Source organism: Alternaria alternata, assembly GCF_001642055.1.
Source record: "Alternaria alternata strain SRC1lrK2f unplaced genomic scaffold CC77scaffold_17, whole genome shotgun sequence".
Taxonomy (NCBI): Eukaryota; Fungi; Ascomycota; class Dothideomycetes; order Pleosporales; family Pleosporaceae; genus Alternaria; species Alternaria alternata.
Genome location: NW_017306206.1, coordinates 115,496 through 129,157, shown reverse-complemented (window position 1 = coordinate 129,157; position 13,662 = coordinate 115,496). Strand labels below are relative to the sequence as shown.

Sequence of the window (13,662 nt, the reverse complement as noted above, 5' to 3'; positions counted from 1 at the left end):
TCACTCGACCCCCCCCACAAGCCGCACAAAGAAAATACTGTATATGCGAATTCACCTCACCGGCCATACACATAGGTACGATACCTTCTATCTTGCACGGATCATTTGCGCTGTTTCTCTGTCAACGACATGTCTGGGAGACCCAGTACTCCAGATGCTGGCTGCAAGTACGCAATCCTCCAATTCCAACATCATAATCAAGTCTTTGATCGAGTGATACCGCTCACAGACTGTACGTCGAACCCCAGAACTGTGAACTGGCACCGATCCGAGACTAATCGCCATATGACGAGCGACAAAGATGGCCCAGTTGCGCCTGGAAAGACAGAACACCATATCTCCTTGGACCACGCCCGAAATTTGCTGGATGATGTGGCAGTGCAGCAAGAATGCCAAGGTCGATCAGGAAGGCCGCTTGTATGGCTCGTCGAAGGCCCTGCAGCCAGGCTAGCTGTCCAGACATTACACTGGGTTGATCAAGAGTTGGACGGACGGAACGATGCACACAGATTGGTTCTCCAGTCTACATATGGTGTGGTTAGATTGCAGAACCATCACCGGACGTTCCTCCACAGTTGTATACTCACTGTCGCTCAAGTGGGTGGATACTGGCTGATTCGAAACCACGAAATCTCCCAAGACCGCATTCCCCACGGCGACAGGAATCCTTTCACATACACTGGAGTACCAGGAGTTAAACCAACAGGCGTCTTCGTTATATGTGCACTGCTATACGGTGTATTCGCGATGCTACAATACCACATCAATCGGGCGGACTACTTCCAGCAACTTTGTTTGATCATTGGACTTGCAGCAGGCCTTTTACTCAGTTCGTCGATTCCGTTCGCCGTAGCAGAATCGTCGGTATCGATACACACCCTTGCAGCTACAACCAGCGTGGCCATGGCATGTAGTGCTTATGGACATTGGACATGGCGGACGTTCTTCAGCACGCGAGAGATCAGGCTGGAGAAGATACTCGCAGAGTGGGGAGATGATGCGCAGGACATGGACATGAATGGGCATGTCATAAGATTTTGCGAGCTGCCTTGACCAGCTGCAATATTGATTGTGATAGTCAATGGTAAATATACTGGAGTATGGTGTCAGTGTTCTATCATCTAGAGGAACGAACGCTTCGGTTTTCGATACATGTTCGTCCACGCTGCAAGGATTGAATTCTCAGAGCGTCATGTAGTAGTTAGGTCGTCTTGATTGGATTAAAGATCTACTCCCATTGCGTGCCCTTTAGTCGTTGCATAAGGTACTCGACTTCAACTTCCTTGGTCAGAGGAATGACCCAATCCTGCGAGGTTGTTAGAATGCCCTGGTGAGAATGCAGTAGAATAACTTACCTTGTACATTCCGACTACTGCGTCTGCGTTTACCTTGGACGAACCATTAGCGCCCAGGTCTGGGTCTGTGCCGTACGTCTTCGCCTTTAGTCTCAACCTCTCCAGGACCTTCTTCTCCACGGCGGCATTTGTGATGGCCTCATCAATGCCCTTCCTGTCTTCGTCCTTGATCAACTTGACGAAGCGCTCAGTCTCCTGCTGGAACTTGGCCTCTGCAACGAACTTGCCAAAGTGTATCCTCCGCGACAAGGACTGGATGGTCATGACATCGCATGTGGCCGAGGATCCGTAGTTTTCTTGCGACTCGCCCCTGTCCTCGCGGTCGGTCGGGGCGCATGCTGCGGGTAAGATGTGCTTGATGTAGCAGTCTTTCAGTTGGGCGTTGACGTTGACATTGTTGGGGTGAAGGATCTGGGGGTAGTTGAGGGGCTTGAGGATGGGCTCCTGGAGGACTTCGGGGAAGAAGGGGTACTCGTCGGGCGACTGGTAGCGGCGGACGAGGGACTGTAGGCGCTCCTGCTCGCGCAGCATCCAGTCGAACAGGCTGGTGTCGGGCTCGCCAATGTCGACGCCGCCGGGCAGGTAGATGGTCTTGTTCAGCGGGAACTGGACGCGCTCAATCAGGTGGAAGGTGATTGTGTCCTCGAGACGACTGTTGTTGGCTGTCAGTTTGACTCAGACGCGCGCATGGTGGGGAGAGCGCACATGAGCTGGAAGCGGATGTTGGCCAGGTCCAGGGCCTTGGAGGCATCCGAGAGGTCAATGGCCGCGTCCATGGTTCCTCGTCGACAAGATGCAGAAAGAGGGAGCGTGTGCGTGTGCGTGAATGGTGTTGGCAGCCATGATAGTCGGCGCTGGTGGTACAACGAGCATGTACCCGACCATCGGCGCTGCTCTTCGGCCCATGACGCAGGCGCATTGCCGATGGCTGAGCTCCACCCACATGCAGCGAGAACAAGACCGCCCACCACCACCAGAGCGTCTTGTACATATCTATCCTTCTCTCAGCACCACCACGCGCCTCACCGCCTCCTGGCCCCTCCCATTGAGCACGCGAGCAGCACTGAGACTGGAATGCGAAGACAAATGATGACATAAAGACGGTTTCTTGCACTGCGCCGCCCGTTGAGTCCCACCCGCCACGCCTGCTCGCATGGCCTCGTCAACCGCCCGCAATGGATCACCAGGTCGCGGGAGGTCCACCAGCCCGCGCTCGCCCCGGTACTCGCAGGCCTTCGACGACAGCAATGACGAGGGCAGCTATCTAGACGCCCTCCCAGATGTAGCCCCACCGCAATTTCCAACTCGCAGACGGTGATGCTAATGCTCGCTAGACCCGCCATCTGCAAGCTTTTGGCAAAAAAGTGACTGCCACCGCTGGCAGCTTGATAGGCGCCGAAGGAGTCACCCAGCACTACCAGAACGCGATTGGGGAGCTCCACCGCGAGCTGAAGCGCCCTCTGATGCAGCGATCCGTCTTTTCCTTCGCCCAGACCACCCCCCGCGAGATCGTGCGCTCGCGAATCTCCGTCCCCGAGATCCAGCAGCGAGCACTGGCCTACATCCCCAACGACCTGCTGTCCAACATCCCCGAGGACAACAGCGAGTTCTCCCTCTTCCAGGGCTTCGAAGCCTCGCTGCCCGACAAGCCCGACAGCCATGCGAACAAACATGGCCGCCACAACGCGCGCGGCCAGAGGCTCATCGGCGCCGGCCAGGACGAAGACGACCCCAACGTCCCGCCGTCCATGCAGAAGCTGAGGAAGCAGAGAAACGCCATGGGCCACCGGTTAGAGATGATGGGCGTGCGGAAACACATGTGTGTCGCCGAAATACACGAAATCGACAACAAGATCGCGAACCTCAACACAATGCGCAAGATGGTGCTCGACCGCCTGGCCGGCCTTGAGCTCGAAGAGGGCGAGCTTGAGCAGGATCTCCTCACCGTGGACAACCGCATCGAGGACCTCCAAGAAGAGCTGGACGACGAAGCCGCATTGGCGCCCAAGACGGCAGAGTCGCAAACAAGCGAAGAACAGTCAGAAGGCAAGGGCGAATTCATGTCCGAGTCAATATACCAGAAGATACCGCAATCACCAAAGACGAAGAACAAGGCGAAGAGGCTTTCCAAGAGAATGTCCATGCCCGTACTACACGAACATCTGCAATCAGGATCCAAGATCAAGGAACTGCCCGCGCACATGGACTCCATCACCGCCATGGACTTTGACGCGCCATGGGGTATGATGGTCACGGCATCTCTGGATGACACCGTACGAGTATGGGATCTGAGCGCCGGCCGGTGCATCGGAATGCTTGAGGGTCATTTGTCTTCCGTGCGCTGCCTCCAGGTCGAAGAAAATATCGTTGCAACTGGCTCAATGGACGCTTCTATCAAGCTTTGGGACTTGAGCAAGGCTGAATATGCGCCCATGGACAACCGGATAAACAAGCACGATGAAGAAAGTGATGATGGTCTGGCCTTTGAGAACTCCGAAGACGCACCTCCTGCACCGCCATCGACCAGCATGCAGGATTGCCCTCTGTTCTCCCTCGAATCGCACGTCGATGAAGTCACTGCACTCCATTTCCGCGGCGACACTCTGGTTTCTGGCTCAGCTGATAAGACACTACGACAGTGGGATCTGGTCAAGGGACGATGCGTACAGACGCTTGATGTCCTTTGGGCCGCTGCTCAAGCAACCGCGACAAACACCTCTCAGAGCACATGGCGACAGACTGGACGCTCCGCTGATTCCTCTGCCGACTTCGTCGGCGCTATCCAAGTCTTCGATGCCGCACTGGCGTGTGGTACCGCAGACGGTATGGTACGCTTATGGGATCTGCGTAGCGGACAAGTACACCGAAGTCTCGTCGGCCACACAGGCCCTGTCACAGCTCTGCAATTCGACGACGTCCACCTCGTAACCGGTAGTGCCGATAGGAGTATACGTGTAAGTTCATCGTTTCCGTCTTCATCCAGGCTTGTTTACTGATATGAACAGATCTGGGATCTCCGAACCGGCGCCATTGCTGATGCCTATGCTTACGACCACCCCATCACCAGCATGATGTTCGACTCACGCCGCATTGTGTCTGCAGCGGGTGAGGACGTAGTCAAGGTTTACGATAAGACGGATGGAAGACACTGGAGCTGTGGACCCGGCGCTGACGAAAGCGACGAGACCAAGTATCCCACCATTGAGCATGTTAGGATAAAGGATGGCTATCTCGTTGAAGGACGCAGAGATGGTACAGTTGGTGTGTGGTCGTGCTAGTAGAGCTACTGAGCGGAGAGAATTGTATATAAGAACATGACTGGTGCGCATACATGCCAGTCATGGAAATGGCAGTGTTGTACTATTGCAGAATGCTTGTTGGAACATGACTATTCGACCAATCTGCCGATACCACAATGGCCGACATGTTTTTTACCATGCGTCAGTTGTGACGCATGTGGGCCGCTCAAGCCAATGTCTTGATGTAGCAGACTTTATCCACAATTCGCGTACTAAGCTCAACGAGATATGAAATCTGCCCGGGCGGGATGCATGCTTAGTGGAGGAGGAGATGGGCATTTATGATTGACACGGTTCAGATCGCAGTTTGTGGGATACATGTTGTTTGATTACAGTCAACCTTTCAACCTATACTAGCGTCGTGAAGACAACAAAATAATACAGTTCTGACGCGGCACGTTACAAGCACGCGTTTACTGGGGCCGATGGAAGCTTGGTTGTACGATGCAGGGATGGCCCGCGACGCTCCGATCTGCCATGGTGACGTAACGCTGAGCATGCCGACTAACATTTCCGCGCTTCCCTAGACGCCTACCCTGTTCCAATGCACCCGTCACACTTGTATAGTACATTCGCTTGTCCTATCTACCTATGATATTTCAACTCTAATTTTGCGATTGTTGAGTCAATTGCTCGCATACCTCACGCAGGCGCATCCTGCCCGCCATTCCTGTCCGCCCCAGCTTCCTCTCCCGCTTCCAGCTGCTCCGCGAGAGCTCTGAGTTCCCGCAATGCTACCACGACAAGCCGCGTCGCTATCACGCGGATACAATGCATCTTCTAGAGCCTCACTTCTCTGCAGAAGATTGCCCCGAGCGACGCCCGCACAATTCCGCGCTTCCTTTAGCAATGGCAGTCCAGCCTCTGCTTCGAGACGCGCTGCCCTACAAACCTCACAATTGAGCAAGCAAACCCCCACCACCACGGCGATAAGAACCGCCTCCACAAAACCTCTAGATGTTCCGCGATCGCGTTTTGCTCGCTATGCCTACAGAACAGCAGCAATGCTTGGCTCTTTCGTCGCCGTTAGCGGTGTTCTGGTCATCGCCTTCTTCGTCTACGACGCCTACACATACAACGAAGACCCCATCGCGACCGACATTCCCGTCTCAGAACTCGCACTCAGCCCGAGGAGAGGAGGACCAAAGAACCTGCCAATCGCCGACCACTTCGTAGACGACGATGAATGTCCTGAGAATAAGAAGCTCAAGCACAAGCCAAAGTTGGTCATATTGGGTACGGGCTGGGGCAGCGTGGCCCTCCTGAAGCAATTGAACCAGGATGACTACCACGTTGTTGTTATATCACCGTCCAACACCTTCCTCTTCACACCTATGCTGCCGTCTGCCACCGTAGGAACACTGGAGCTGCGATCCCTTGTCGAACCAGTCCGAAAAATTGTGCGAAGGGTGCGCGGGCATTTCCTCAAGGCCAAGGCCGAAGACGTCGAGTTCTCCGAGAAGCTCATCGAATGCTCAGCTGTCGATGCCCATGGTCAGGAGCAAAGATTCTACGTCCCTTACGATAAGCTGGTTGTTGGCGTCGGATCTGTCTCAAACTCCCACGGCGTCAAGGGTCTTGAGCACTGCCACTTCCTCAAGGATATCAGCGATGCTAGACTCATTCGCAACCAGGTCGTAAAGAATCTTGAACACGCATGCTTACCTACAACATCTGACGAGGAGAGGCGAAGGCTCCTGTCGTTTGTGGTTTGTGGTGGTGGACCCACTGGAGTAGAATTCGCAGCTGAGCTCTTCGACATGCTCAACGAGGACCTCTGCAAGCTCTACCCAAGACTTCTTCGCAACGAAATCTCCGTCCACGTCATCCAATCCCGCAGTCATATCCTGAACACCTACGAAGAGGCGCTGTCCCAGTACGCTGAGCAACGATTCGCACACGACTCTGTTGATATTCTCACAAATTCGCGCGTGAAGGAGGTCCAGTCAGACAAGATCCTCTTCTCACAAAAGGATGAAAATGGCAAGGTGGTAGTTAAGGAGATTCCAATGGGCTTCTGTCTTTGGTCAACCGGTGTTGCACAGACAGACCTTTGCAAGCGTCTCGCTGCTAAACTTGACGGCCAGAACAACAAGCATGCCCTCGAAACCGATACACACCTTCGTCTAAACGGTTCACCCCTCGGCGATGTATACGCTATTGGTGACTGCGCGACTGTCCAAAACAACGTCTCTGACCACATCGTAAACTTCCTCCGCACCACCGCCTGGGAGAAGGGTAAGGACCCCGAGAAGCTGCAGATTTCGTACTCAGACTGGCGCGGCATTGCCAAGCGCGTCAAGCAGCGCTTCCCACAGGCAGCAAATCACCTTCGCCGCCTGGACAAGCTATTCGAACAGTATGACAAGGACAAGTCTGGTACTCTAGACTTTGGCGAGCTTAGAGAGCTTCTCTTCCAGATTGACTCGAAGCTCACATCCCTACCCGCCACCGCTCAACGTGCCAACCAGCAGGGTGAATACCTCGGCCGCAAGTTCAACAAGATCGCTCAGGCAGCCCCTGGCATGGCACTCAACAACGTTGACTACGGCGACCTAGACGATGCAGTATACAAGGCGTTCGAGTACAAGCATCTTGGTAGCTTGGCCTACATTGGCAATGCAGCTATCTTCGACTACAACGGCTATGGCCTGAGCGGTGGTCTGTTGGCCGTCTACCTGTGGAGAGGTGTGTACTTTGCACAGAGTGTGAGCTTCAGGACGAGGTGTTTGCTTGCTATGGACTGGACTAAGAGAGCACTTTTTGGACGAGGTATGTTATTTCGTTGCTCACTTTCCTTGAATGTGACTAAGCTAACGTCAAAACAGACTTGATGAACTTCTAATCGATGCATGGCTTATTGTAGCGAAGTTTAGAGTGTATAGACCGACATCCTTTTTCGGCACCTCTTTGTCTTCTCTTGTGTAGACTATTATTATTCTTTCTGTTCAAGAGGGCGGCGTGATGCTGCTCTTAATTCTATTCTATACTTTCAGATGACAAATGCAAAGCCTTGGTGATCTGTGCTTCACTTTGATTCCTTCTACCTTGTTCTAACGCCATAACCAACTGAAGTGTCTCGAGGCGGAAGCAGCCACAGTGACTGCTGATCCGGCTACTGAAAAAGCCACCGTTGTTTTCATAGTATTCACTATCACCGTCGAATGCTGGGCGAACCATGACGGCAACAGATACAAGAAGCCCGAGGACGACTGTCGCATCCTGCTTTCCTCATCCATGAACGTCTGTTCTGTGGCTGATTTGTACCGAAGTAGGTATGCGGATGTCCTCTTGGTGCAAAAAGAAGGGGTTGGAGACGATGGAGGCTGACTCCTTATACTTTCTGCAATATAGATTTCGTCTATATATCTGGGAACTGCAATGGCAGCAAAAAGCTGATCTTCGGTTTGGGGGAAACTAGGTGAATATTCCTCGTTCAACACCATCAAGGTATTCCACGACTGAGCTAGGAAACTCTTGGAGAAAAGCATCGACAGCCATCTTCCGTGGAGCAGCAACATAAACCGAGGAAGAGAACAGAATGAAGCAGAGTGTGCAATTGGGACCGCAGATCGTTTCCGCTGACTTGTGCCCTTGCAACCATGTTCGATATATGCCCATCGTTCTTGCGTTGAGATGAAGCCAGCTTGTGCAGCACTACTAAAGGCTGACCTACGCTGAGGTGTACCTCCATGATATTTTGTGTTCGTATGAAGCTCAAGACCTCAAAAACATCTAAAGCAATTCTCTCATGGCTCTTGTTCATCTGCCATGGCTTCGAGTCGTGTTCGGACCATATTAGGATTTGATCGTCCTTGCTCGTCGGTCCAGCACTTCAATACCTCTTCCCGCATGATTCTGCGCGGAGCTCTCTTCCCTGTGAAAAGTTCGAATTGCGCGAATCCTTGTTCAGGTAATAGGTCAAGGCCGTCCAAGCAGATCCAAGAAGCCGATGCTTCTTCACGAACTTGTTTTGTCAAAGGCGTGTTGAGGGTACGATAAGCGAGCTCAATGACTACACCACCTGATGGTGACTGCATCCAGTGAAGGGGAAGCGTGAAATCGGGTGATGGCTCTTCGCCAACGGCGTGCGTGGGTATGCAGGAAACAATGACAGTGGGTGCGCGGAGATCGCTTGGCCAGGCTTCAGTCCTAGATTCGAGTATGCGGAATGTGGGTTGTGATCCTTGGACGAATGATGGGAAGAGCTTGGCTGCCGAAGGGCTCGCAGCTAGCTGAGAGAAGTAGTTGACTAGTTTCCGTGCATTCGGGACTGTTCGGTTGAAGATGACAATATTCTTGATTCCAAGCTGTAGCATGGCATAGATTGCTGCCCTGGCCATTCCTCCTGACCCAATAACGAGGCTAGAGGTGGTAATGGGCCGAACAGCGTTAGCTGGAGAGAGCCCCCTTCGTATACAGGATCTTATGCCTATCCAGTCGGTATTATCGCCGAATAGTGCTTTGACAGGCCCAGATTGGTTTCGCTCTTGGTAGAGCTCAACACCATCCGCATCGGGTATGCTTCCATCGCTGTTAAGATGACGGATTGGAAGGAGCGTATTGATGGCTCCAATCGCTCGGGCATGCCGACTCAGAGAGTGAGTAAGTGCAATAGCATCCACTTTGAAAGGCTGGCTGACGGCAGTACCACCAAAGTTCGGTTTCCGCAACAACTCCCTTATGTTCTCGTCCAGTGTCGCAGTTTGAAGGCGATCGAAATGATGGGGCATGCCGCAGGCTCGGTATGCCGCATTGTGCATAGCTGGGCTCAAGCTATATCCTGCTGCCGCGCCGATGATGTAAAACTCCATAGGGTCGTACGTGAAAGACGCGTAGAGAATATGCGTCGCCTCTGTTACAGTAAGCCACGAAGTCTCTGGGTTCTCTTGCGCTCTGGTCTCAAAGTTTGCACTTTTTCGAAGCTTTTCTGGTATTACAGGAGTAAGAACCTGGTTGAAGCAAGCGGAACGACGACCTGCGCGTCCGGTGTTGTAGCATATCATGGGTATCCTCTGTGACTTGGCGTATATGGTATTGCGGAATGACTGAATCGCGGCATTGTCGTCCATGAAGTTTGCCGGCCTGGTAAAGCGTACAAGGCTACAACCTAAGCGCATTGCAGTGTCGTACTTCTCGAGCCAGAAAACATCGTACCAATCCATAGCTGCGTGCAGATGGCCAATTATCTTTGTTGATCCTCTCGACGCAACAATCGCTCGAATGAGTTCCTCGTCCATTGTCAGATCAACAGTGGCGAACTCAGGCGCCATCCGTAGGCCATACCATAAGTTCGCCAAATAAGAAGATGTGGAATGGCTGGCGCGTGTTGAAGACGGCATGACGTGGAAGATAATCGGAGTCACGGTACTCCTCCGGACTCTAAATATGCTCTTGCTGATGTTTTCAGCGTGATCCGCCGTAAGCTGTGTTGGTTCGGTGACAATCTCAAATGCATCGCAGCCAAACTCCAGCTCTTCAATATCGACTTCCTCCGGCGTAAGATCGGATAGTTGTACTTGGACAGCACAAGTATAATTTCTCAGCTCCAAATCGACGTAGGACAGTGGAAAGTGGCCAGGGTCTAGCGTGGGCGCATCGCTTTTGATCTTCCGGTGTGTGTTTTGGGGAGATAGTATCAAAGCCAGAAATTTGAAAAACGTTCTCTCGGCTCGTTTCAGAGTCAAGAAAGCAGGAACAGAGGGCTGATGTGCAGGTGCAACTGAGAGATGGGCTGCATTCGTTTCGGAGATGTTGTAGAACTCATAGTTCGAGCACCGTCGGAAAACCGGAGTGCTAAGAGCAAGCAGCTCTCGAACTTTCGATTCGTCCGTGTCAAGATACTCTCGTACACTACGCACGTCGCGTGTAATGTGAATGACTGGGTGAGATGCCGAAAATTCGTGCAGCAGGGCTTGGCTGCTGCTATCCAACGGAAAACCTCCGTTGCAGACGATGATGGCGCCTCTGCTATAAGTTTTCAGTGTGTCGCGTAAGATCTCTTCTTGCCTGAGACTACGGTTTGAAGATCCAAATTGTTTGCGATACGCAGTGGTCGAGAAGCCTGTTGCAGAGTGGAAGACACTCTCCATGTCGATGACCCTTCGCTGACAGGCTACCGAAGCCATCATAGCCAACGTTGCTTTGCCTGTTCCATGCATCCCAATGAGCACGATAGACGCTCTGGAGTCAAATACCCTCCGGCATTCATACTGTGAGGGTGCCGGTGTTGACCTTGCCGAATTTGGTAAACTTCGCTGTTTGGAGGCAGGCGGAGATGGTGTTGGCAGAGAAGAGCGTCCATCCTTCGCTCCGGTTTCAGTGTTCATTGCGGCAAATGAACGCTTGGTACCAACCGTCACGGAAGCCATCGCTTACAGAATTTGCGATCCGAAATTGTCTCGAGGTGTCAACAGCATGAAGCACAGCATGGCGTTGCAATTGGCAGCGACAAGTGTCTTAGCGAAGCACGTGATGTCGGTCCGCCCCGCTTTTCCTCGGGGGTAAAACTTTATCCTCCTGCACAGACGCTTCCCCAGCTTCTCCACTGCCTCACTCGGTAAGCTCGATGGCTTCTTTCGTAAGCTACTTGGACGAAAGATGTCTGGATACCCAGTGCCCGCACGATCTCCAATCCATTCCTTTGGCAAGGCTCCATGAGGTGCTGCTTTGCTCTTTTTGCGACGCGAAAGAAGAGCTGTCCGACCTATGTCTTTGCAACCCCAGGAAAAACGCCGCCAGGCCACACAAGATGTACCGGTAAAACGATTTCGAGTATCAAGAGCGTGCGATCAATGCCGCAACGCTCGCGAGAAGTGTGATGCAAACCAGCCCAACTGCTCTCCCTGTTTGGAGGCTAGGCGCATTTGTACCTATACATCAAATCCTAAGAAACGAGGACTACAACCTGGGTACATACGCACCCTTGAAATGACATTGGCCTTCATCTTCCAACAAAACACTGAAATCGAGTCTTTGGTACACGACCAGTTAGCCCAAAGGAATACAGTCTTGCTAGCAAGGGGCACTAAAGAATCAAACCGTTTACACAAGAGCTGGACCAAGAGCAGATTTTGTCGGGACGTCACCAAAGCATTATCTGGAGAGCAGATAGGGGCAAGCGAAGACAGACTGCCAAGCTCCGACGATGACAGTGAGGTCGATACCGAGGATGCAACACTTCTTCAGATGACACCAAAACCTCAGTCTCAGCATTCGGTATTAGTTCCAGATTGGAATAATGATAAACGCTGACATTAGCAGGCTTCGTGGCAAAGCGGTGCAAGTTACATGTCCCAAGAGATGGGTCCACCTTCGATACCGGATCTCCATTCCCCTAGTCTGCAACAATCTACGGGCTCTTCGTCTCTTACACCGTTACCTGGCGACTGCTGGCGGCTGATCGAGATATACTGTACTTATACGCAATGCTGGCTTCCTATCGCAGACAAGCTTGAGATCCTGAAGCTATCGTATTCTTACCCGGAACGAGGACTGGCCCTTTCCTGCGATATGTCGAGCTCGGGAAGTCATGCCGAGATGTGGAGCATGTTCGCAGTGGGTTCCTCGCAGGACGACAACAATGTCACTGGAGAAAGCTACCGTGCATGGTCGCCAATCAAGCTTTACAATATTGCTAGACAGCTCATCCCTGACGAGTTAGGCAACTTCGAGTTGGATCACGTGAAGGCTCTTCTTAATCTGGCCTTATTCAACATTAACAGAAGACTTTTTGATGCTTCTTGGCATCTAGTTGGAGCTGCTTTGCGAATATCACTCATGCTTGCTGAAACATCGGATGTAGCTGCGTCTCGACGAAAGCATGTCATGTCTGGTTGTTTCGTACTTGACAGTCTCCTTTCTCTACATTTGAAACGACGTCCTTATCTCGACAGGGCTGAACTGTCGTGGATGGGCAAGATAGAAGAGGATGGAATGGAAGAATGGCAGCCGTGGAGTGGGCATCTTAATCTTGATCCAACGCGTCGATCGAATTCTCCAACACTTGCCTTGAGTACCTTCAACGCTCTCCTGGAGTTGGTTGATATTCTTGGGTGTACCTCTAGGGAGCAGACAGCACCAAATTTCCTACATGAGATGATCGGTCGGCTTGAGATGTGGAAATCGGCACTACCACAGAAACTTGAATACATTCGGAAAGACTCTGCCTTTACTCCAGCAACGCCGCCCGCGTTACTCTTGCGATTCACATATCTTGTTACTGCGTTCACGCTTGTCCCCTCACAGGCATGGCTTCAGCAGATCTTGGACATGTTGAGCGTACTGCAACGGCAACTTGGAGCCACGAGAATGCCAGCGATCATTGCTTGCCTATTACAAAGTATCAGGAGAAGTACCGCTAGTTTAAATTTAGATCAACCGACTCACATCCGGATTCGAGAATTGTTTGCCGCGCTCGGCCAATCATCCTATGAGCCTTCAGAAGGAGCATCAACAGGTTTAAGATCGGTATCTATTAGCCGAAGAGATACATCTTCAGAAAATCCTGGGACTTTACAGACCTCTCCCCAACCTCTTGTACCACAACTTCGTGGCCCGTTCGTTGAACGATACCAGCAACCACCTGACCCTTCTAGTATGGTTCATGGCACACTACCAGACATGGATAGCAATCACCAAGGACATAGTGTACCGCCATTTGAACCAAACTTATTCGACTTCGGGATGGCCGGACCAATCTTCGATTCCCATGATCCCTATAATGCTTTGGTGTCTGGTGACCTGGGAAGCTTTCTCGATGACTTCGCTTCGAAACACGGTGCCAAAAAACTGCAGAACCAGCCACAGTTCATGGAGAACCTAGGTTTCTCGTCAGAAGTCAGCATGGCCGACCTTTTAGCAGCGGACCCTGGGCGGTTCATGCCTACCGCGTCGAACATGGGCGCAGACAACAACGAGGAGTCTCCCCAATTTCCGTTGAACACATTTTATGATGCTGGATGAGACCAAAAGTAGCCCCTATATGAGATTTGATCCGAGCATACAGC

At 52.1% G+C, this 13,662-nt stretch overlaps 8 protein-coding genes across 8 annotated transcripts; 5 read left to right on the top strand and 3 right to left on the bottom strand.

The window, feature by feature from the left end:
- The first annotated feature begins 34 nt into the window (after window positions 1-34).
- On the top strand, window positions 35-1,141 carry CC77DRAFT_234316 (hypothetical protein). The gene is made up of 2 exons (XM_018530771.1): window positions 35-75; window positions 203-1,141. Exon 2 carries the CDS (start codon window positions 286-288, stop codon window positions 1,051-1,053), a length of 768 nt encoding a protein of 255 aa, XP_018383180.1. The 5' UTR covers window positions 35-75; window positions 203-285; the 3' UTR covers window positions 1,054-1,141.
- Window positions 1,142-1,228: 87 nt separating this feature from the next.
- CC77DRAFT_941079 (chorismate mutase) lies at window positions 1,229-2,131 on the bottom strand (the record flags this gene model as incomplete). Its single annotated transcript, XM_018534770.1, has 3 exons — window positions 1,229-1,306; window positions 1,356-2,007; window positions 2,037-2,131. The coding sequence occupies 3 exons, from the start codon at window positions 2,129-2,131 to the stop codon at window positions 1,229-1,231; spliced, it is 825 nt and encodes a 274-aa protein (XP_018383179.1).
- Window positions 2,132-2,456: 325 nt separating this feature from the next.
- CC77DRAFT_1052158 (mitochondrial division protein-like protein 1) lies at window positions 2,457-4,909 on the top strand. Its single transcript, XM_018527690.1, has 3 exons — window positions 2,457-2,637; window positions 2,690-4,309; window positions 4,361-4,909. The coding sequence occupies exons 1-3, from the start codon at window positions 2,509-2,511 to the stop codon at window positions 4,631-4,633; spliced, it is 2,022 nt and encodes a 673-aa protein (XP_018383178.1). The 5' UTR covers window positions 2,457-2,508; the 3' UTR covers window positions 4,634-4,909.
- A 271-nt stretch (window positions 4,910-5,180) lies between these two features.
- CC77DRAFT_1042367 (hypothetical protein) lies at window positions 5,181-7,676 on the top strand. Its single transcript, XM_018527269.1, has 2 exons — window positions 5,181-7,426; window positions 7,483-7,676. Exons 1-2 carry the CDS (start codon window positions 5,386-5,388, stop codon window positions 7,497-7,499), a joined length of 2,058 nt encoding a protein of 685 aa, XP_018383177.1. The 5' UTR covers window positions 5,181-5,385; the 3' UTR covers window positions 7,500-7,676.
- CC77DRAFT_234225 (hypothetical protein) lies at window positions 7,479-8,289 on the bottom strand. Its single transcript, XM_018530770.1, has one exon. The coding sequence runs from the start codon at window positions 8,173-8,175 to the stop codon at window positions 7,708-7,710; it is 468 nt and encodes a 155-aa protein (XP_018383176.1). The 5' UTR covers window positions 8,176-8,289; the 3' UTR covers window positions 7,479-7,707.
- A 114-nt stretch (window positions 8,290-8,403) lies between these two features.
- CC77DRAFT_1063757 (hypothetical protein) lies at window positions 8,404-10,983 on the bottom strand (the record flags this gene model as incomplete). The annotated part of the gene is made up of 1 exon (XM_018528655.1): window positions 8,404-10,983. The coding sequence occupies one exon, from the start codon at window positions 10,981-10,983 to the stop codon at window positions 8,404-8,406; it is 2,580 nt and encodes an 859-aa protein (XP_018383175.1).
- Window positions 10,984-11,425: 442 nt separating this feature from the next.
- Window positions 11,426-11,581, top strand: CC77DRAFT_901137 (hypothetical protein; the record flags this gene model as incomplete). The annotated part of the gene is made up of 1 exon (XM_018533581.1): window positions 11,426-11,581. A coding segment is annotated over one exon (156 nt), but the record flags the coding sequence as incomplete, so codon positions are not given.
- A 3-nt stretch (window positions 11,582-11,584) lies between these two features.
- On the top strand, window positions 11,585-13,618 carry CC77DRAFT_941032 (quinic acid utilization activator; the record flags this gene model as incomplete). Its single annotated transcript, XM_018534764.1, has 2 exons — window positions 11,585-11,872; window positions 11,918-13,618. The coding sequence occupies 2 exons, from the start codon at window positions 11,585-11,587 to the stop codon at window positions 13,616-13,618; spliced, it is 1,989 nt and encodes a 662-aa protein (XP_018383173.1).
- Between the last annotated feature and the right edge of the window lie 44 nt (window positions 13,619-13,662).

Coding starts and splice junctions, on each gene's coding strand:
- CC77DRAFT_1042367 (XM_018527269.1), top strand. CDS start 5,386: ATGCTACCACGACAAGCCGCGTCGCTATCACGCGGATACAATGCATCT.
- CC77DRAFT_1052158 (XM_018527690.1), top strand. CDS start 2,509: ATGGCCTCGTCAACCGCCCGCAATGGATCACCAGGTCGCGGGAGGTCC. Junction 2,638..2,689: donor ATCTAGACGCCCTCCCAGAT/GTAGCCCCACCG, acceptor AATGCTCGCTAG/ACCCGCCATCTGCAAGCTTT. Junction 4,310..4,360: donor GTGCCGATAGGAGTATACGT/GTAAGTTCATCG, acceptor TGATATGAACAG/ATCTGGGATCTCCGAACCGG.
- CC77DRAFT_234225 (XM_018530770.1), bottom strand. CDS start 8,175: ATGTTGCTGCTCCACGGAAGATGGCTGTCGATGCTTTTCTCCAAGAGT.
- CC77DRAFT_234316 (XM_018530771.1), top strand. CDS start 286: ATGACGAGCGACAAAGATGGCCCAGTTGCGCCTGGAAAGACAGAACAC.